Source organism: Euprymna scolopes, chromosome 46 (genome assembly GCF_053919585.1).
Source record: "Euprymna scolopes isolate OS-2025 chromosome 46, ASM5391958v1, whole genome shotgun sequence".
Lineage (NCBI taxonomy): Eukaryota > Metazoa > Mollusca > Cephalopoda > Sepiida > Sepiolidae > Euprymna > Euprymna scolopes.
Window position 1 is genome coordinate 101,458,237 of NC_136527.1, and position 22,489 is coordinate 101,480,725.

At 36.4% G+C, this 22,489-nt stretch overlaps 1 protein-coding gene and 1 pseudogene across 2 annotated transcripts in view; both read left to right on the forward strand.

Moving 5' to 3' along the window:
- The window catches only part of LOC145271204 (INO80 complex subunit B-like), a 141,302-nt gene that overhangs the window by 53,769 nt on the left and 65,044 nt on the right, over positions 1-22,489 (forward strand). For both annotated transcript variants that reach the window (XM_080126769.1, XM_080126770.1), the window contains 2 exons: positions 15,877-16,052; positions 21,836-21,993. In XM_080126769.1, coding sequence (XP_079982895.1) covers positions 15,877-16,052; positions 21,836-21,993 — 334 coding nt within the window. The remainder of the gene's footprint in view (positions 1-15,876; positions 16,053-21,835; positions 21,994-22,489) is intronic.
- Positions 6,988-7,114, forward strand: LOC145271861 (U2 spliceosomal RNA; annotated as a pseudogene).

Sequence of the window (22,489 nt, forward strand, 5' to 3'; positions counted from 1 at the left end):
TCATCTGAGTTTATCATCGATATTATATTTTCCAGAAGTAGTGCAAAAGCACTATATCTTGAACAGTTTAAAACAGTAATTTGGATTTCAGTTAACTGTTTTGTTCTCTGAATCATATTAAAATATACTGTTGTTGGTTAAAATAAAATATTGTCAGTTTTGATCTCAAACCAAATAACTGCATACACTTGGATGATAAATTTGACCAAAATGTTTAATTTATCATAGTGTTTGAGGATAGACAACTCTGGTCCATAAACACATTAATCTTGTGGCTTATGTTAGCCATCTTCCTTAATTCAAGAACCCAATTTTCTAAGTTAACTTCTCCACAAGAAATGCTAACATCATACTCAAAAAGTAGCCTCTGGTCTTCACACTTAAATTATTTGTTTCTTCTGCTGTCAGATAATGATGATTGGGAGGGACACTAATTTTTTAGAATTCTACTTGAGGCAAATCTTGATAATTATTGATACAAAGTTTCCCCAAAGGACCAGTAAATGTTTGGCTTTTTGTTGTTCCATCAATTAATTAAAAAAAAATTGCTGTAAATGGCAGTTCTTCTAGTGGAACCTGAAAATGGGAAAATTTGCATGTTTAATAATAGAACCAGATTACATAATAAATACCAATATATTATTTTATTTTCCACAAAAAAGGAACATAATTGCAGGTGAATCTATAAAATTAATTTTACCTCCTTGTTAGGAGGACAAGTGCAGATTATGTGCCTTGTTTGACAATTTTCTGTGTTGCACTTTACTGCAAAGTCATCACATCTCAAGACAGGAAGTTTACAGCTACAAGAAAATATATCAAACAGTCTGTCTAGCTGTTCCTTCATTCTTTTCACTTTGATTGCTGCAAGAGATTTCCTGTCAATCTGTTTGGCCCTCTTATAGCAAAATATATTGACCTTCTGTCCTATATAATGTTACCTTAACAAGGGCAATTGTGGATTGACTGCTTGCCGAATACTAATTATTTCCTTGGCAATTAACTTAGAAATCTCACTATTTTTTAAGTGGGGATAACTGTTTTCTGGGAAATAACTAAACTGGATGACTTGTCCTGAAGTTGGGGATGCTGTTTCATCCAAATGACAAGTTTTGTGAACCACTGGTTAAAACTGAACGTCGTGCTTTTACTGACATTCTAATCTGAAAAAATGGATTATAACTGAAGGAAACTGTATTAGGCTATCTTCCAGTTTCATACGTAAAAAAATAAGTGCTAGTTATAAGAAATAATGAAAAACATTGTAGAGTTGAATTAGATGTATTGAAGAGAGGACCAAACCAAATCAGGGGCATAGTAGTGTTTAGTTTAGACATTTTTAGCAGATTTTAGCTCCTCCTTCGATAACATGAATTTATCTATAAAGAGATTCATTCTTGCTGTAGCTGTGCCATTTAAAACGAATGTTTAGTGTTTGAAAAACCAGTGCTTGTGCATCTATGTTACTATGCTATTTTTAATAGTATTTTCAAGTTAAATTAAATTTTTATGAGATTTTTGTTTATTAAATTTTTAGGTGAAAGTACAGAATAGTTACAATACAACCTCCTTCCCATATTAAGAATGGTTTTCTAAGTAACAAAATTATTTTAGCACAATAACGTAGATGCACAAATAATGAAAACCCTTTAAAGGAGTTTCCTTATTTACTTGTATTAATCTTTGTGGGTTATTTGATTTTAAAACGATAATTTTAGAAGAAAAACACCGCTTAAAAACAATTACTCCCTAAAAATAAAGATATTAAAATTTGACACTAATTTTCTGCAAAGTATTTTTTATTAAGTAGAAAAACTTGAAAATTTACGTGGTTATGTTTCGTAAAGAATGTGTAGAATAAAATTGTATGGACTACTTTTTTTGTTGTTGTTTTAATATAAAACTGGAGTATTACCATATTTTAATAAAAATTTCAAATAGAATTTGATGTGAAATATTAGGTTGGTGCAAAAATAATGTTTTCTACGTTCGTTTAAACGTAAAAAAATGCCATTATTTTTGCACCAACCTAATAGAAAAACAAATTAAAAAAGATAAAACAAATATGTTTAAATTCACTGCAGACACTAGAAATATAATATATATTTTAAACAAGTCTTTTTCGTTTTTCCTTTCGAAATAATTCAGTCTAAATCGTAATCTTTTCAAATTAAATAATAAACAAATGTTAATTTTCAATATCAATTAAGAGCGTATTTTGCAACGGTGAAATCTAAAATGTTTCCACCCAAAAAAAAGTTCCTGAAATAAAAAAGCGAACTTTGGTCGTTATTATTTAAAAAACATAATTTTGCCTTTACACCTAATATTTATTTTATTAATTCATTATCCTCACTCATTTTATTTAAAAATGTAGTTTAAAAATTATTCTAAATAATGATTCCATTTTCTTAACAGTACGGATCGTTTTGATGACGGGACGTTCTTAAAAATTCACCGAAAAACTTTTAATTGCTTCAATTTTTCAACTTTTAAAGTCATTTCCTCAAGCAAAGATAACAATTTTGAAAAAAATATTTTGTGTAGGTCTTTTCTATGTCAAACCCCAACTACCATCACCATCGCCTCACCGGGGTTCCAAAATCGACCTGCCCTAATGAGACAACTGTTCATCATTAATACCTCAATCTTAAGTCTCTGCCATTTGTCCTGTCACCACAACGTCTTTGAAGGTTGTGACATGCAGCTCATCAGGTTGATTTATAATGTAATCCTTCCTACCTCTACCTTTGTCTGGGTGGTATAAGCATATCAAGGGTGCAAGCATATCAAGGGTTTGACTGAACCTTTAGGTCAACAGGTGATCAGTTTTTAATATTTGCATCATGATTGGCTAGCTATCTCGTAAGACATTGCCCAGGACATTTGTGTATGAATTGCCATGATTTACGATGCAGCACACAATGAGAAAATAATTAGATAAGCTATTAAATAAAGTGTGAGTTTAGGCTAGCTCTAAAATAAAGTGTAAGTTTAGGCTAGCTGTAAAATAAAGTGGGAGTTTAGGCTAGCTGTAAAATAAAGTGGGAGTTTAGGCTAGCTGTAAAATAAAGTGGGAGTTTAGGCTAGCTGTAAAATAAAGTGGGAGTTTAGGCTAGCTGTAAAATAAAGTGGGAGTTTAGGCTAGCTGTAAAATAAAGTGGGAGTTTAGGCTAGCTGTAAAATAAAGTGGGAGTTTAGGCTAGCTGTAAAATAAAGTGGGAGTTTAGGCTAGCTGTAAAATAAAGTGGGAGTTTAGGCTAGCTGTAAAATAAAGTGGGAGTTTAGGCTAGCTGTAAAATAAAGTGGGAGTTTAGGCTAGCTGTAAAATAAAGTGGGAGTTTAGGCTAGCTGTAAAATAAAGTGGGAGTTTAGGCTAGCTGTAAAATAAAGTGGGAGTTTAGGCTAGCTGTAAAATAAAGTGGGAGTTTAGGCTAGCTGTAAAATAAAGTGTGAGTTTAGGCTAGCTGTAAAATAAAGTGTGAGTTTAGGCTAGCTGTAAAATAAAGTGCGAGTTTAGGCTAGCTCTAAAATAAAGTGCGAGATTAGGCTAGCTCTAAAATAAAGTGCGATTTTAGGCTAGCTGTAAAATAAAGTGGGAGTTTAGGCTAGCTGTAAAATAAAGTGTGAGTTTAGGCTAGCTGTAAAATAAAGTGTGAGTTTAGGCTAGCTGTAAAATAAAGTGTGAGTTTAGGCTAGCTGTAAAATAAAGTGTGAGTTTAGGCTAGCTGTAAAATAAAGTGTGAGTTTAGGCTAGCTGTAAAATAAAGTGTGAGTTTAGGCTAGCTGTAAAATAAAGTGTGAGTTTAGGCTAGCTGTAAAATAAAGTGTGAGTTTAGGCTAGCTGTAAAATAAAGTGTGAGTTTAGGCTAGCTGTAAAATAAAGTGTGAGTTTAGGCTAGCTGTAAAATAAAGTGTGAGTTTAGGCTAGCTGTAAAATAAAGTGTGAGTTTAGGCTAGCTGTAAAATAAAGTGTGAGTTTAGGCTAGCTGTAAAATAAAGTGTGAGTTTAGGCTAGCTGTAAAATAAAGTGTGAGTTTAGGCTAGCTGTAAAATAAAGTGTGAGTTTAGGCTAGCTGTAAAATAAAGTGTGAGTTTAGGCTAGCTGTAAAATAAAGTGTGAGTTTAGGCTAGCTGTAAAATAAAGTGTGAGTTTAGGCTAGCTGTAAAATAAAGTGTGAGTTTAGGCTAGCTGTAAAATAAAGTGTGAGTTTAGGCTAGCTGTAAAATAAAGTGTGAGTTTAGGCTAGCTGTAAAATAAAGTGTGAGTTTAGGCTAGCTGTAAAATAAAGTGTGAGTTTAGGCTAGCTGTAAAATAAAGTGTGAGTTTAGGCTAGCTGTAAAATAAAGTGTGAGTTTAGGCTAGCTGTAAAATAAAGTGTGAGTTTAGGCTAGCTGTAAAATAAAGTGTGAGTTTAGGCTAGCTGTAAAATAAAGTGTGAGTTTAGGCTAGCTGTAAAATAAAGTGTGAGTTTAGGCTAGCTGTAAAATAAAGTGTGAGTTTAGGCTAGCTGTAAAATAAAGTGTGAGTTTAGGCTAGCTGTAAAATAAAGTGTGAGTTTAGGCTAGCTGTAAAATAAAGTGTGAGTTTAGGCTAGCTGTAAAATAAAGTGTGAGTTTAGGCTAGCTGTAAAATAAAGTGTGAGTTTAGGCTAGCTGTAAAATAAAGTGTGAGTTTAGGCTAGCTGTAAAATAAAGTGTGAGTTTAGGCTAGCTGTAAAATAAAGTGTGAGTTTAGGCTAGCTGTAAAATAAAGTGTGAGTTTAGGCTAGCTGTAAAATAAAGTGTGAGTTTAGGCTAGCTGTAAAATAAAGTGTGAGTTTAGGCTAGCTGTAAAATAAAGTGTGAGTTTAGGCTAGCTGTAAAATAAAGTGTGAGTTTAGGCTAGCTGTAAAATAAAGTGTGAGTTTAGGCTAGCTGTAAAATAAAGTGTGAGTTTAGGCTAGCTGTAAAATAAAGTGTGAGTTTAGGCTAGCTGTAAAATAAAGTGTGAGTTTAGGCTAGCTGTAAAATAAAGTGTGAGTTTAGGCTAGCTGTAAAATAAAGTGGGAGTTTAGGCTAGCTCTAAAATAAAGTGGGAGTTTAGGCTAGCTCTAAAATAAAGTGCGAGTTTAGGCTAGCTCTAAAATAAAGTGGGAGTTTAGGCTAGCTGTAAAATAAAGTGGGAGTTTAGGCTAGCTCTAAAATAAAGTGCGAGTTTAGGCTAGCTCTTAAATAAAGTGCGAGTGTTTGGTGTTGTAAATGTTTATTCTGTTTAAAAAAAACCCCCAAAAAACAAGTAGTGTCGAACGTTACATGAGAACAAGAAAAAAATGGCTGCGATGTCTCTTGAAGTTTCGACATTGACTTAAAAATAAAAAATTATACAAAATAGTTGTTGAAACTCGCCCGATAATTGTTACGATAATTTGAAGCCTTTAAAAATGAAATTTAATTATCCTAATTAGTTTAATGAAATTGAAAACATAATTGTAATCTGTACAAGATTTCCTTCCATTTGATATGCTACAGGCTATATTGTGTTAATTTCTTGTTGTGGTGGCCATCTTGGATTTTTCACTGTGTAACGGTGACAAATGCGCTAAAGTCCATCAGAATAATATTTCGCATGATAATACAATCTTACCTCCCATTTTTTAAACTGTTTTTTTTAATGATGCTTCTACTGAAAGCTGTTAAAAAGAAACTTAATTATGCTAATTAGTTTAATGTGTTATATATTCGTTATCATCGAGGTTATCCTTGAGGGCCACTTTTTACATTTGGATGTATACACTGTATAACATCAAAAGATCCGTGTGCGTATGATTGTCTCTAATATAAATGGTTGTTTGTTTGATTATCATAAAGGGAATCGTGTGTGTGACATGTAATTTCTGAACCTACCTCTGCTTCTTCAAAACGGACCATCTGGAAATTTCTCATCCTGGAGGGAGACTTGATACCTGTTTGACGAAGATTTATCACTCCAAGACGATGAATGTGTTTTATAGTTTTTTATTTCACTTTCCCCAGAGGTCCTGCAGCAGGTGGAAGTGAAATCTGCTTGTGTGGGTTCTTCTTCACACACGTCAGCGTTCGTCTCCCCCCTCCCCAGTTAAGAGGGGGAGACCACAGAAAAACGTCCGTCTTCTTCAAAGCTCAAATCAAATCTCCCAGATCTGCCAACCACCACGTCACATATACGTAATCTGGTCAGCTGACCTTCGGTTTTTGTAAATGTGTCTACCTCCACGTTTACTCACCTCTCTCTCTCTCTCTGTCTCTCTCTCTCTGTAACAAATGTACTTGAAAACATAATTCTGATCTGTACAAAATTTCCTTTAATTTGATATGCTACAAGCCATATTTTTTGTTAATAATTTCTTTGAATCATGTCATAGTGGCATCTTGGATTTCCTGGTCGCCATCTTGGATTTTTCATGATGTTATAATGGGAAACGATAATGTCCATCAGAAGAATACTTCCTATGATGATAAAGTCTTACCATTTTTCTTAGCTGTTTTTATGATGTTTCTACTTAAAACTGTTAGAATGAAGCTTGCCAACTGAACCTTCATGGTATTACGATAATATGTTCAAAGTTTCATCATAATATCTTAAAAAGATCTGAAGATACAGTTTTTAGTCGCATGTAAGCGACTCTATAAGTCACTCCATTAGTTCGTCTGTCCGTCTATCCGTAACACTTTTGTGCTTGGCCTTTTTGGTTAAGATCAAAGGTCTGTTATTAAAAGATGCTGTTCTTAGCTTTTTAAGCTCAAAGATCAAAGTGTAGTATCTGTTCTGGCAGATGCTGCAAGCAAAGACCCTATGTGGAGGCGACCCCATAGATAAGACCTTGGTCAATGTAGGGGCAACCCTTCATAGCAATTGTCACTATCCAGCTCCCCTACTTCCCGGGGAGTTGGTCCCCATTTCCCCTTCACTCCCCACATTAAAAATCGGCCTTGTGCCTAATTTGCTCGGTGGAGGAGCAAATAAATACCTTTTTCTTGGCCTTTTGGCCAAGATCAAAGTGTAGTATCTATTCTTACTACATGCTGTACATATTGTGATATAAAGTGGGGGATCACTTTTCTGTATTGATTTAATGTAAAATGATCACCCACTTTACAACCAGTCAGTCTCCAAGCCATTCAAGTCATTCTCCAGATCATTCAAGTTGTTTTTGAAGGATTCCAGTTATTTTTTAAGCATTCAAGTCATTCTTAAGGTCATTCAATTCATCCTTAAATTCATTAAAGTCATTCTAAGTCATTTATTTTTTATTTAAGTCATTTCAGCCGATTTTTCGGTCATTTTAGTTTATCTTTTAGAATTTTATGTCAATCCTACATTCACGCATTCATTTATTACACGAGAGCACGCGACTAATGGCTATCGGCCTTGTTTTTTTTTTTTTTACATAGGCGTCACCACTTATCAAGGCCGATAGGCCACTCAAGGATAAGGGTTAAAGAGTGTAGAGTAGTCAAAAGGACAATATAGTAATCGATAGTAATGGAAGTTCGGTAAATTTGTTAACTTAAGTGGAACGGCTCATCAGAAACTTGTTCACGTTGGACTTGAAGACAACCATATTATAGACAGCTGGAAAGCAGGAAAACGGAAGACAATTCCACAGGCGTGCAGTTCTAAGAAAGAAGCTTTGATCATGGAATCTATGTTTAGGTTTAGGTACAGATAAAGAGTGGGGAAAATTATTGATAATGTTTTCAGCTAGACGAGTGTTTCTTGTGAAAGTTTGGCGAGGGGGGGACCATAGTCGAACACTTTCCATGAAAATAACGATAAAGCAGAGACAAACTCGCAACATCTCTTCTGTGAGATAGAGGTTGCAGCGAAGAGAAAAGGACATCTCCCACCAGGCCACAAAGTCTATTTTGAACTCTATCAAGGCAGGACAAGTCTTTTCTAGCAGCTCCTGCCCATATGTGGCAACAGTATTCCATCCTTGGACGTATCTGGCTCTTATATAAATAGAGAATTGTATTAGCAGTGAGATATCTACTGGATTGATAGAAGGATCCCACCATTTTCCAGCGGCTTTGGCAACAGATTTGATGTACGTATTCCATTTAAGATCAGGAGTAAAGGTCAAGCCCAGAAGCTTGTCAAAACTTGAGGCCTCCCCAAGACGAGAGCCATTCATTTTAATTGATGCCAGATGGGGATCAGAACGTTGATGATGTAAAGATACAAGCTTGGTTTTAGATGCATTGTGCAAATTTCCTACTATTTTCAGTCACGCATATGCATTTGAATACGACAGACTTATGGCAAAATGTCCAGTGAACCACGCATGCTGACTTTGAATGGTCATAACTCAAGTTCTAATGAGTTTATTCAAAAGAAAAAAATGGTGTGGCATTGCTTGTTTAAGCATTATTTAAAGAGTGTTAATGTTTATATAGCTTAGTGGTTAAGATAACGGACTGACATCAAGGTTGTTGTTGAAGTAAACTCAACTTAATATATCCCATATATTCAAATTTGTAAAAATAGCTGCTAAAAAATAAACATTGAAAAAAAAATGGAACTTGGCAAGTGTAAGTCGACTAAACATGTTATTTGTATGCATGCACAAATATACATTTATCAAGTTGAATTCTTTTCTTATTCTGACACTGATATTTAAGTTTTCTTATTAGGCTGGCAATGTTACCTAACGTTGCTCAGGCCATATAAGACTAAGGGCAGAAACCTAGTTGCGTTTGAACACATCTAAAAAAAGAAAAAGATTGTGTACGTTTTCAACATCCTAAATCCACTTTACAACAAATCGTCAGAAAATCATGAAAAAAAAAACCGTTTAATATCAATTATTTCTTTGTTGTGTCACAAGAAAACAGGGCATAATGCAGAGGCGGCTATTCCCCTCCCCCCTCTCCTTAAATTTTATTTTGAATATATATTGGTCAGACACCCTCATTCCACCCCATTGCTATCGAGACATTCGGCAACAAAATATCCACGTGTAAACCCATGAAAGGAAGCGAGTTAGACACCACATCCCCATTCCTCTTCCTGAAAGTCATTCATCGAGACACATGCCAAGGCCTTGATGAGAAACCCCACCTTCACCTCAAACAAAGCAGACTGCAGGAAAAAGAGGAAGAGAAAGATTTTAGCGGGAATTACGTGCGAGAAAGAAATAGGAGTTGGTAAAAAAAAAATGGAGCTGATCACATCACCAAAACGAATGTCGACAATAAAAATGCGATTGATACCAGCCAACATGATTCGCTTGGTAAATTGGAAGTTCACTTGACTTTAATCTCATTACTCAAGCTGAAAAGGGAACATGGCTCAGAGATATTGGAATAGGATAAATCCCCGAGTGGGGAGGACAACCAGACGATGCGATGAACACCAGCAATGCGATTTATACGGTGAAATGGCAACCCTCTCAACTGAGACTTATTACTGGAGCCGAAAAGAGAATACATCAAAACTACGAATGCACCTTGGCTCGGATATGTGGGAATGAGACGTCCAAACATCGGTGGTTGAGAAATAACTGAGAAGGAAAAATGAGGGAAGGCAAATGGATAAACAAACTTTGAAGGACGTTGAATCGCATGTTGGCGATTTGGGACTGCCTCACACTATAACATCAGAACATTGACTTTTATGAGTGCACGTCCTCACAGCTAAGTATCGTTCAATATCGTCCCCTCCCCCTCCATACTTCATAAATATCGATTTGCTGGACTGAATTGTTTTTTTTTTTTGTTTTTTTTTCTTATTTTGAATAATTTCTACCGTCTCATATGACTCAACCATTTATTCCACATGGAGGAAAAAAAAAGATAAAAAAGAGTCTGTTTATCTGAACAGTTTTCTTTACCATTGCCCCCTCCCCTCCCCTTTTTTTGACCCGTTGTGTGCATGTTTTCTTTTATTATTTCGTTTTAATATTTTGTCTTGGTTGTTGATAACGTACAACAAATGACATGCGTATAATATATATATATATGTGTGTGTGTGTGTGTGTATGTGTGTATCTATAATATAAAGCTGAATGTGTGTGTTTGTGTTAGTCACGAATAGGCTCCTATATGGTTGACTATTTTACAAAAACTGATTACATATAATGATAGAAGATGTATCAAAACACAGGAATGGGTATGTTTGATCTGGCAGAACGGTGGTTCATTAAAATTGTGGGGTCTGCGTTCGTGCCTGGTCCACAAAGTAAACACAAAACACATACATAAATCATTCGTTGACATCTTTGCTGATGTCACGACCATCTACGGCAACACATCAAAGGCTGTAAATGACAAAGTTCTCTCTGATTCTCTCTCCTCTGATCTCAAGCGCGTGGTTCAGTGGGGGAAGATGTGGCTGGTTACCTTTAATGCATCCAAAACCAAACTCCTATCCTTGCATCATCAACGCTCTGATCCCCATCTGGCATCAATTGTGATGGATGGCTCTCGTCTGGGTGAGGCCCCGTGTTTTGACAAGCTTCTGGGTTTGACCTTTACTCCTGATCTGAAATGGAACACGTACATCAAGTCTGTTGCCAAGGTCGCTGGAAAGATGGTGGGATCCTTCTACCGCTCCAGAAGATATCTCACTACTGATGCAATTCTCTATCTATATAAAAGCCAAGTACATCCAAGGATGGAATACTACTGCCATATCTGGGCAGGAACTGCTAAAAACAGCCAATCCTGCCTTGACAGAGTACAAAATAGACTTTGTGGCTTAGTGGGGGATGCCCTTTTCTTTACCCTGCAACCTCTCTCCCGCAGAAGAGACGTTGCAAGCCTATCCTTATTTTATCGTTATTTCCATGGCAGGTGCTCGTCTGAACTCCAATCTCTGGTCCCCCCTCGCCAATCTTTCACGGAAAACACCCGTCTAGCTGAATCCACTGTGAAAAATTTCCCCCACTCTATATCTGTGCCTAAATCAAAACGCGGATTCCATGAACAAAGCTTCTTTCTTAGAACTGCACGCCTGTGGAACTCTGTTCCGCCTGCCTGCTTCCCACCGGACTACAACTTGGATGTATTCAAGTCCAATGTTAACAAATTCCTAATGAACCGCCCCCTTAAGTAAACACTTCATCAAATCACCACACTAACGTAATGTACTTGCAATAACCCTTATCCCTGAGTGGCTTCCGGGCCTTGATAAGTGGTGATCACTGTGTAAAAAAAAAAAAAAAAAAAAAAGTATGGAAATAAAGAATTTAAAAATTTAAAAAAAAAACGTTTATGTTGCAATATTTTAGATTCTAATGGGTTATGATCCCACACAGTCGGACGATTCTATTTATAAACGATGCTGCTAAGAACTGACGAATCAAATTAATTCACGTTCTGCTACCAACCAATCAGAAACCAGAATTGCTTCATAAATATTAAACCTTTTCTGGAGCAATTTCACATGTTCTTTTCCCGGGTTTCGACACGGTAAGAATATTTTGTTTTGTGGAACTGTCTACTACAAACAAGTCACCTCCCAGGACTTGTGTGTAACAGCGAACCATCTGAAACTGTTCTGAAACTCAAAATGGCTTACACTTCTAGAGTTTACAAATGTTTCTGATATAGATGTACATGAGAATACTTTGATAAGTATGTTTTAACTTAAATAGGGATGGTATAATAAAATTGTGGGGTCTGCGTTCGCGCATGGCCTCCATAGAATGGAAATAGGCACAAACTTTAATAAAGACTTTTCATATCTATCTGCATAAGTATACTTTGATAATTATGTTTCAGTTTGAAGAAATATGGTATAATAATGGGGTGTTCGTTCGCGCCTCACCTCCATAGAATGGAAATATGTCATAAAGTTTAACAAGGTTTTTTAATATAGATCCACAGAATATTGTGATAAGTGTTTCAGTGTGAACAGGTATAATAAATTATGGGGCTTATCTATTTTATTTTTACTTTCATAATATTTTGCTTTGGTTTTGATACCCCCCAAATTCGAAGCTATCTCTTTACAACCCTTCCTATCATCTATAAATATAAAATCGAAAATGTATGTATGTGTGTTCGCTTTTTCTGTGTGTCTACAAAAGGCTTCTTTCAGAGAAGTGGTCGGTCGGTTCACAACTTTTTAAAACTTTTTATATCACATACAAATCGTAATATCTCAGCGTTAACAACGAAGCTCGCCTGTCTATTTAATTTGCTCAATTTCGGGAAGATAAATATTCAATATTTGTCGCTTGCCGCATGTGGGTTAGTCTTTTTCCTATAACATCTTCGGGGGGGAAAAAAAAGCGTTCAGCAGTAAATGAATACTATCCCGCAGTCAAAACTTGACCTCATTTAAAACGGGCACCTGCTAAATCCAAGTAATTAAATAAATTCAAATGTGTTTCCGTTAGCATCTCACGGTGGGGCAATGGTTAACATCACACGTTTTTTTTTTTCACACTTTAATTTATAACTTTGCCGCAAGGGTTCGGGTTCGATCCTCATATTTACTTTTTTTTTTTAATCCTCCCCCCAAACACCTGGGCAATGCCAGGTACCCCTCGTTAGTCTATAAATATAAAAGCAAAAATGTATGTATGTTTGTATGTGTGTTCGCTTTTTCTGTATGTCTACAAAAGGCTTTTTCCAGAGAAGCGGTCGGTTGCTTCACAACTTTTTCCTATAACATCTTCGGGGGGGGGGGGGAAGCGTTCAGCAGTAAATACTATCCCACAGTAAAACTTGACCTCATTAACTCATTAAAACGGGCACCTGCCAAATCCAAGTAATTATTAAATAAATTCAAACGTGTTTCCGTTAGCATCTCGTGGTGGGGCAATCGTTAACGTTGCACTTTTCACTTTTTTCACACTTTAATTTACAACTTTGCCTCAACGGTTTGGGTTCGATCCTCATACTTACCTACCAAAACATTTTTTTTACGCCCCTCCCTCCCCCCCCCCGAGTTTCCACACACACCTCAAAACACCCGGGCAACGCTGTGTACCCCTTGCTAGTACTTTCATAAATCAGAGTCCATTTTCTGTAGGCTTTTTTTTTTTAACCCAGTCAACGATGGGTACTTTTGCTGGTACATATATATATATATATATATATATATATATATATATATACATGTTTCATGATTCTTTGAGGGGTACAAAATTTATATAATGCAATCATGAAGGGAAGACGAAAATTTGTGATTTATCAAAGCTTTATCGTTGCATTACGTTATGTATGCGAAAATTTGTGATTTATCAAAGCTTTATTGTTGCATTATGTTATGTATGGAAAAATTCGTGATTCATCAAAGCTTTATTGTTGCATTACGTTATGTATGGGAAAATTTGTGATTTATCAAAGCTTTATTGTTGCATTACGTTATGTATGGGAAAATTCGTGATTTATCAAAGCTTTATTGTTGCATTACGTTATGTATGGGAAAATTCGTGATTTATCAAAGCTTTATTGTTGCATTACGTTATGTATGGGAAAATTCGTGATTTATCAAAGCTTTATTGTTGCATTACGTTATGTATGGGAAAATTTGTGATTTATCAAAGCTTTATTGTTGCATTACGTTATGTATGGGAAAATTTGTGATTCATCAAAGCTTTATCGTTGCGTTACGTTATGTATGGGAAAATTCGTGATTTATCAAAGCTTTATTGTTGCATTACGTTATGTATGGGAAAATTTGTGATTTATCAAAGCTTTATTGTTGCATTACGTTATGTATGGGAAAATTCGTGATTTATCAAAGCTTTATTGTTGCATTACGTTATGTATGGGAAAATTCGTGATTTATCAAAGCTTTATTGTTGCATTACGTTATGTATGGGAAAATTCGTGATTTATCAAAGCTTTATTGTTGCATTACGTTATGTATGGGAAAATTTGTGATTTATCAAAGCTTTATTGTTGCATTACGTTATGTATGGGAAAATTTGTGATTCATCAAAGCTTTATCGTTGCGTTACGTTATGTATGGGAAAATTTGTGATTTATCAAAGCTTTATTGTTGCATTACGTTATCTATGGGAAAATTTGTGATTTATCAAAGCTTTATTGTTGCATTACGTTATGTATGGGAAAATTTGTGATTTATCAAAGCTTTATTGTTGCAGTACGTTATGTATGGGAAAATTTGTGATTTATCAAAGCTTTATCATTGCATTACGTTATGTATGGGAAAATTCGTGATTTATCAAAGCTTTATTGTTGCATTACGTTATGTATGGGAAAATTCGTGATTTATCAAAGCTTTATTGTTGCATTACGTTATGTATGGGAAAATTCGTGATTTATCAAAGCTTTATTGTTGCATTACGTTATGTATGGGAAAATTTGTGATTTATCAAAGCTTTATTGTTGCATTACGTTATGTATGGGAAAATTTGTGATTTATCAAAGCTTTATTGTTGCATTACGTTATGTATGGGAAAATTTGTGATTTATCAAAGCTTTATTGTTGCATTACGTTATGTATGGGAAAATTTGTGATTTATCAAAGCCTTATTGTTGCATTACGTTATGTATGGGAAAATTTGTGATTTATCAAAGCTTTATTGTTGCATTACGTTATGTATGGGAAAATTCGTGATTTATCAAAGCTTTATTGTTGCATTACGTTATGTATGGGAAAATTCGTGATTTATCAAAGCTTTATTGTTGCATTACGTTATGTATGGGAAAATTTGTGATTTATAAAAGCTTTATTGTTGCATTACGTTATGTATGGGAAAATTCGTGATTTATCAAAGCTTTATTGTTGCATTACGTTATGTATGGGAAAATTCGTGATTTATCAAAGCTTTATTGTTGCATTACGTTATGTATGGGAAAATTCGTGATTTATCAAAGCTTTATTGTTGCATTACGTTATGTATGGGAAAATTCGTGATTTATCAAAGCTTTATTGTTGCATTACGTTATGTATGGGAAAATTTGTGATTTATCAAAGCTTTATTGTTGCATTACGTTATGTATGGGAAAATTTGTGATTTATCAAAGCTTTATTGTTGCATTACGTTATGTATGGGAAAATTTGTGATTTATCAAAGCTTTATTGTTGCATTACGTTATGTATGGGAAAATTTGTGATTTATCAAAGCTTTATTGTTGCATTACGTTATGTATGGGAAAATTAGTGATTTATCAAAGCTTTATTGTTGCATTACGTTATGTATGGGAAAATTCGTGATTTATCAAAGCTTTATTGTTGCATTACGTTATGTATGGGAAAATTTGTGATTTATCAAAGCTTTATTGTTGCATTACGTTATGTATGGGAAAATTTGTGATTTATCAAAGCTTTATTGTTGCATTACGTTATGTATGGGAAAATTCGTGATTTATCAAAGCTTTATTGTTGCATTACGTTATGTATGGGAAAATTTGTGATTCATCAAAGCTTGTATGGGAAAAAAAAAAATTACACCCTGTATTTCTTCCATTATATCTTTAGATCTCTTATTTCACTATCTGATTTTTTTTTTTTACAGGGTGTACTTGCAATAACCCTTATCCCTGAGTGGCTTCCGGGCCTTGATAAGTGGTGATCACTGTGTAAAAAAAAAAAAAAAGTATGGAAATAAAGAATTTAAAAATTTAAAAAAAAAACTTTTATGTTGCAATATTTTGGACTTATAATGGGGTATGATCCCACACAGTCGGACGATTCTATTTATAAACGATGCTGCTAAGAACTGACGAATCAAATAAATTCACGTTCTGCTACCAACCAATCAGAAACCAGAATTGCTTTTTAAATATTAAACCTTTTCTGGAGCAATTTCACATGTTCTTTTCCCGGGTTTCGACACGGTAAGAATATTTTAGATGAAAAAAAAATTACACCCTGTATTTCTTCCGTTCTATCTTTAGATTTTATTTCACTGTCTGATTTTTTTTTTTCAGGGTGGAACCTGTTGTTCCGAAAGAGGAACCGATTGACGTTGAGTTTGGTGATGTACAGTTTCCACAAACAGCACTTCCAGATCCTCTTGCATCGGCCATCCACCCCGGCTTCCTTGATTCGAATAGCATCATCTCTGGAATCCTGGCGCCCAGTGTCTACCCTTGGGCAAATCAAGGTACGTAAATCAGTTGAGACAATAATAAGCAAAAAGGTCGGGAGTTTTTTTCACGTTTCACCCCAAAACTAGGCACAGGGCCACTTAGTTGTGAGGGTCTATTATTTGAGACCAGATTTGCAGGGATACAATTTACGGAGTTGGGCAGCGTGATCTATTCACACTACACTTGAATTTCTGCATGTCAGTACAGTCAGGGAAATAGGTGCCCGGGAGGGAATTCCAAAGTGTAGCAGTTTGAGAGAAAAAGCTATTCGAGTAGAAGGCTTTATGACATCCAGGGATCTCTACAGTGTAGGGGTGTGATTTTGCTGGTTGTCAGATTTGTCGAGGGTATTATTCTCGAAGGGGTAATAGTGCTTGGAGTTTGTCAGAGCACTTGCCATTGAAATACTTGTAAAACAAATACAAGAATGCCACGTTTCGGTGATGGGACAGAGGTTGAAGTTTAGCTAGGTTGGCGATTCTTTTTTGAACCCTAGGAGTGAGAGACTAGTGGCAGATGCACCAGCCCAGATGTGCCAACAATACTCCATGCAAGGACAAATTGTGGCATTGTAGAGATACAGGATACTGTCAGGTGTGCGTAGCGTTTTAGCACGGTAGAGAGAACCCACCTTGTTTGCAGCAGCCTTGGCAATTGCCTCAATGTATTTGTTCCAATTCATGTTGTCTGTGAATGTTAACCCTAGGAAATTGAGGGAAGTACGTCAGCCAGTGTATCTGTGACACGGTCAGGCGTCTTGATTTTGAATGATGGTCACTGTTAGATAGTGCGGCCCGAAAAGCGGAATTGGCGCTGGTGGTGTTTTTTTTTTTTTTTTTAATCGAAAAAAAAAATGACGAAATTACATTTTTGTTTGTTAAATATCAGAACATGCAAAATAAGGTCAATCTTTCTTAATTTAAACAAAAAACAATCACGTCTAAAAATAGAAATCAGATGAACAATACATGGAATGTCTCGGTCGATATTCGATCATTCTATGTCAATGAAATCGATTATCTAGCAGATCGAATTACGCTTACGTGTAGGTCGGAGTATCCGGTCGAACGTGACAGAAATCATATAAAAGAAAGCAAGGGAGTAGTCGGTCGGCGGTACTGGTGAAGACACAATCACCTCGAGTTGAGTAAGCTGTGCCCTCTGGTCCCATCCTTAGAATCGAGACACCTGGCAGTGTTGATTCCCCCCCCCCCCCCGGTTCTTTTCTACATATAACAAGCGTTGTTTTTTTTTATTGTGACGTTATCATCAGCACCAACACCACGCGACAAAACGTCTTAACTGGCCCCGTGACCTAGGACCGACCCTATGGTGAAAACGGCAGTGTGTCATTACTCATGTACAGACATGAAACTCTAGTCCCCTTCGAAGTAATCTTCTCCGGCTGCAATGCACTTGTTTTACCATTCTAACAACTTCTGGAAGGCTGTATGGAAGTCCTCTTGTGTCACCACCATCGTAGTAATTGGGGTTTGGGGTGGGATTTTGCTGCTTGTCCAGTTTATCGAGGAGCACTTGCCATTGAAATATTTGTAAAACAAACACAAGGGTGCCACGTTTCAGTGATGGGACAGAGGTTGGAGTTTAGTTGACAGTCCAGGACCTATTAGGTTGACGACTCTTTTTTGGACCGTGTCTAGGAGCGAGAGACTCGTGGCAGATATACCAGCAGTACTCCATGCATGGGCGAACTATGGCCTTGTACAGGATACTCTTGGGTGTTTTTTTTTTTTTTTTACATAGTAGTCACCACTTATCAAGGCCCGGAAGCCACTCGGAGATAAAGGTTATTGCGTGTACAGTAATCAATGGGATAGTATCATAGTAATCGTTAGTAATGGAGATTTGATAAAGTGTCTTACTTAAGGAGGCGGTTTATCAGGAATTTGTTTATGTTGGAAATCAAATTGAGGGGGAAAAAGAAAAAAAAGATAAAAAAGAGTTTATGTTTATCTGAACAGTTTTCTTTACCCCTCCCCTTTTTTGGACCCGTTGGACACTGTGTGCATGTTTTCTTTTATTATTTCGTTTTAATATTTTGTCTTGGTTGTTGAATTTTAACAACAAATGACATGTGTATAATATATATATATATATATATATATATATATATATATATATATATATGGTTTTAAATAAAATAGTAGGCGGAAGTTTCTCGAGAACTCTTTCGGCTATCATCTCTTCAGGAGTAAATCGATAGCAATCTAAATAATATTGTAACGAAAATAAAGAGTTCTATTGGGGAACTTATTTAATGTGCCAACGTACGGGGACATTAATTAAATTTATTTACGTTTAAAAAAACGATTAAAAATGTTGGCACAACGAGGGAGAAAAAAAAAAAAAAAAAAAAAGCGGGAGAAAAAATTCAAAGTTCCCCAAAGAGAAACAATGCGTTTGATGTTTCCTTTTGCCGGCGCAAAGAAGGTTGACGCACCGCGATAGAGACAGCTTCCAAAATCTTTAAATGGTTTTTGGAGTCCGCTCTATGTAGCACCTCGAACCAATCTATTTTATATCTATCGGCACAGCACAGGTGGTCAACCAAATGCTGGCCAATAGCAGAGTCCAAGGCTGCAGAAGGAGGGAGACCACCGAACCCCATCCTCCCTTGTCTGATCTTCGATGGAACATGCTGGTTTATACGAGTCAAAAAAAAATATATATAAGCTGAATGTCTGTGTGTGTGTCTGGTCACGAATAGGCTCCTATATGGTTGACTATTTTAAAAAACTGATTACATATAATGATAGAAAATGTATCAAGACACAGGAATGGGTATGTTTGATCTGGCAGAACGGTGGTTCATTAAAATTGTGGGGTCTGCATTTGCGCATGGTCCACAAAGTATGGAAATAATCAGTTGCCAAGGCTGCTGGAAAAATGGTGGAATCATTCTACTGTTCCAGTAGATATGTCACCGCTGATGCAATTCTCTACCTGGGCAGGAGTTGCTAGAAAGACCTTAACCTGCCTTGACAGTTGAAAATAGACTTCGTAATCTAGTGGGGGATACCCTTTTCTCTTCTCTGCATCCTCTTTTCCACAGAAGAAACGTTGCAAGCTTGTCTCTGCTATATCGTTATTTTCATGACAGCTTCAATGCTTTATCGTTATTTTTACAGCTTCTATCTGTGGTCCTCCCCTGGCCTGACTTTCACAAAAACACTTGTCTAGCTGAAACCACTATCAATCTCTTTATCTGTGCCTAAACCTAAGCGTAGATTCCATGAAGAAAGCTTCTTTCTTAGAATTGCACGTTTGTGGAACTCTGTTCTGTTTTCTTGCTTTCCAACTGACTACAATATGGTCGTCTTCATCATCATCATCATCATCATGTGTTGTCCTTCGTGTCCGAAGACGACTTCCTGTAAATCATCATTCTCCACTTGTCACGGTCGCGACTGAGGGTTTGCCAGCTTCCAGTAGGGATCAACCTGTCCTTTGGATTTCGTTTGACGTTGTCACGAAATCTGAGCTTAGGTCTGCCTATGCCTCGTACCCCCATCCTCCAGTTGTGAAAACAGTATCTGTTTTGGTTTTACGTGCCCGGCCCATCTCAGGTTTTTCCGGATGAGCAGGTCATACATGCTTGGGAGGTTGGCTTGTGATAGGATCTCCCTGTTGCTGATAAAGTCATAACACTTGACATTTAAAATCTGCCGGCGGTGTCTCATCATATGGGTGTTGAGCTTGCGGGCTACCAGTTTGTACACTGGTCAATTTTCTGCACCGTATTAGAGTGACGAGAGGACGATGACATGGTACACCAAGCACTTGGTTCTGAAAGTCTGGTCTTTATTTTGCCAGACCTTTATTTGTTTAAAAGAAAAAATCTCCAAAGAATGGTCGTCTTCAAGTCCAACGTAAACAAGTTCTTGATGAGCCGTCCGCTTAAATAATCCAATTTACCAAATTTTCATTAATAACGATTACTACGATATTTTCCCATTGACTACGGTACACTCATTAATCCTTATTTTCGAGTGGCCTTTGGGCCTTGATAAGTGGTGATTCCTTTGTAAAAAAAAAAAAAAAAAAAAAAAAAAGAAAAGAAAAAAAAAAGCCTGTCAAGTGTTTTTTTGTGAAAGTTTGGCCAGGGGAGAGTATAGATTGGAGTTCAGTCAACCACTTGTCATGAAAAAAAAAAACGATAGCGTCGAGACAGGCTTGCGACGTCTCTTCTGTGGGAAAGTGATTGTGGGGGATGGGGAGAAAAGAGTATTACATACTAGGTTTCGAAGTTGGTTTTGAACTCTATCAAGGCAGACTGCCATGACATGGCAACAGTGTGTGTGAATTCAACAAATTGTGTGTGTGTATATAAAAACAGGTGAGCATACAGTATTTCATGAATGTCTGTTCTTGCATCGAAAGTCTTTGAACCTCGTGTTTTTCTATTATGCACAAAATTTGGTAGTGAGTGTTCACATGCTTCTGATTATTTTTTTTTTTATTACATTTTCACCCCAAACAAGGCGCATTGCCACTTTGATGTAGGGGGCTACTATCAGGGACATAAGCTACAGGGTACTATGTGGGGAGTTGGGCAGCAAGATGTCGTTTTACGTTAAACTTGAACTTCAACATGTCAGTACAGTTGGGGAAACAGGAACCCGGATGGAAATTCCAAAGTCTAACGGTTCTGAGGAAGAAACTACTGGAGTAGAAGGCTCTTACATCTAGGGATCTCTACTGTGAAGGGGTGGGATTTAGCTGCTTGTCGGGTTTCTCAGGAGTATTTACGTTGAGGTGGGGTACAAGTGCTTGCAGTTTGTTGGAGCATTCACCGTTAAAGTACTTGTAGAACAGGCAGAGGGACGCAGCATTTCGTTGGTGGGACAGAGGCTGGAGCTTAGATGACAGTTCAGGACCTATCAGGTTGGTGACTCTCTTTTGAACCCTGTCCAGGAGTGAGAGACTAGCAGCAGATGCACCAGCCCAAATATGGCAACAATACTCCATACATGAGCGAATGTTGGCCTTATAGAGGTACAGGATACTTTCGGGCATTAGTAGCTTTTTAGCAGCGTGGAAAGAACCTACTTTCTTCGCAGTAGTCCTGGCAATACTCTCAATGTAATTGTTCCAACTCATGTTTCCTGTGAACGTTAGGCCGAGGAGTTTAAAAGATGTACTTTCAGATAGTCTTTGGCCATTGCTATTGGTGGTAGAGAAGGTTTCTAGTAATTATTGAAGGAAACAAGTTTAGTCTTGGCAGCATTAAATGTGACCATTCATTTTTGTCCCCATTTCACTACAGATTGGAGGTCATCCTCTAGTGTTTCTGCCATTTCATAGAAAATACTGGTTTGAACTAGTTGATTCATACTTTCAGGTGTTAGTAGTTTTCTAGAACAGTAGAGAGAGCCTACCTTCTTTGCAGCAGCCCTGGCAATGCTTTCAACCCCTGAGGTACTTGCACATTGAACTTTTGCCGAATTGAGAGATGATACTTAAACACATGTTCGGCTGCTGTTAAAGTGTGGAACTTCACTTGCACTTAATGAAGCATTCAAAATTCATACTAGTTGACGTTATCTCTACCTACCCGCGTAGGGTCCCCAACATATAACACACATACAGAAAATGGGGCAAATATCATCTTTTGAATGGCAGTAATAATGCTATTTGGGTTTTTTTTTTTTTTTTTTTTTTAAGCAAATAACAACAAAATTGTATTAACAAATAACAACAAAATTGTATTAACAAATAACAAGAAAATTGTATTAACAGATAACAAGAAAATTGTATGTTTCATGGATTCTTGCAGAAGATCTGGATATTGATGAGTCTTTAGAACCTGAAGAAAACAAAGAGGAAATTTCAAATGAGGAACAGGCCTGGTTGGAAGCATTGGAAGCAGGAGAATTGGACGACTTTGGAGAAATCCGTAAACCAAAAAATCCAAATCTTCTCACAGCCAGACAAGTAAGTAATTCCTTTCATCATCATCATCATGTTTGGTTGCTCTCTCTTTTTCTACGCACACACAAAGAGGGGGGGGGCTAGTACCCGGGTTGAATATTCATCTCAATTTTAAACCTTTTCTTTTTGCAATGGACGACTTTAATCCTTTCTCTGTTGACGCCTCCAACGCGAGACACAGATTTAACCTCCCCTATATGTAACACGATGTAACAGTAATTTAATCTATATAATTATAAAACTCAAATGACCCTGTAACAGGTGTTGTAACCCAACATCAGGTTTATGACTTCGGTTTGCGCATGCGTACATAAACAAATAATCAATGCGACAATAAAGCATATTGTTTTACTGTGTACGTTTTCGGCATCCCAATTGTTTTTTTGTTTTTTTTCATGCTTAAATTATCCAAATAAACAATTGTTAATATTTTCTGCATTTTTTTTTTTTTTACATCGTTCATTTCCGTATTACTTTTAAGTTATTTTAACGCAATTTT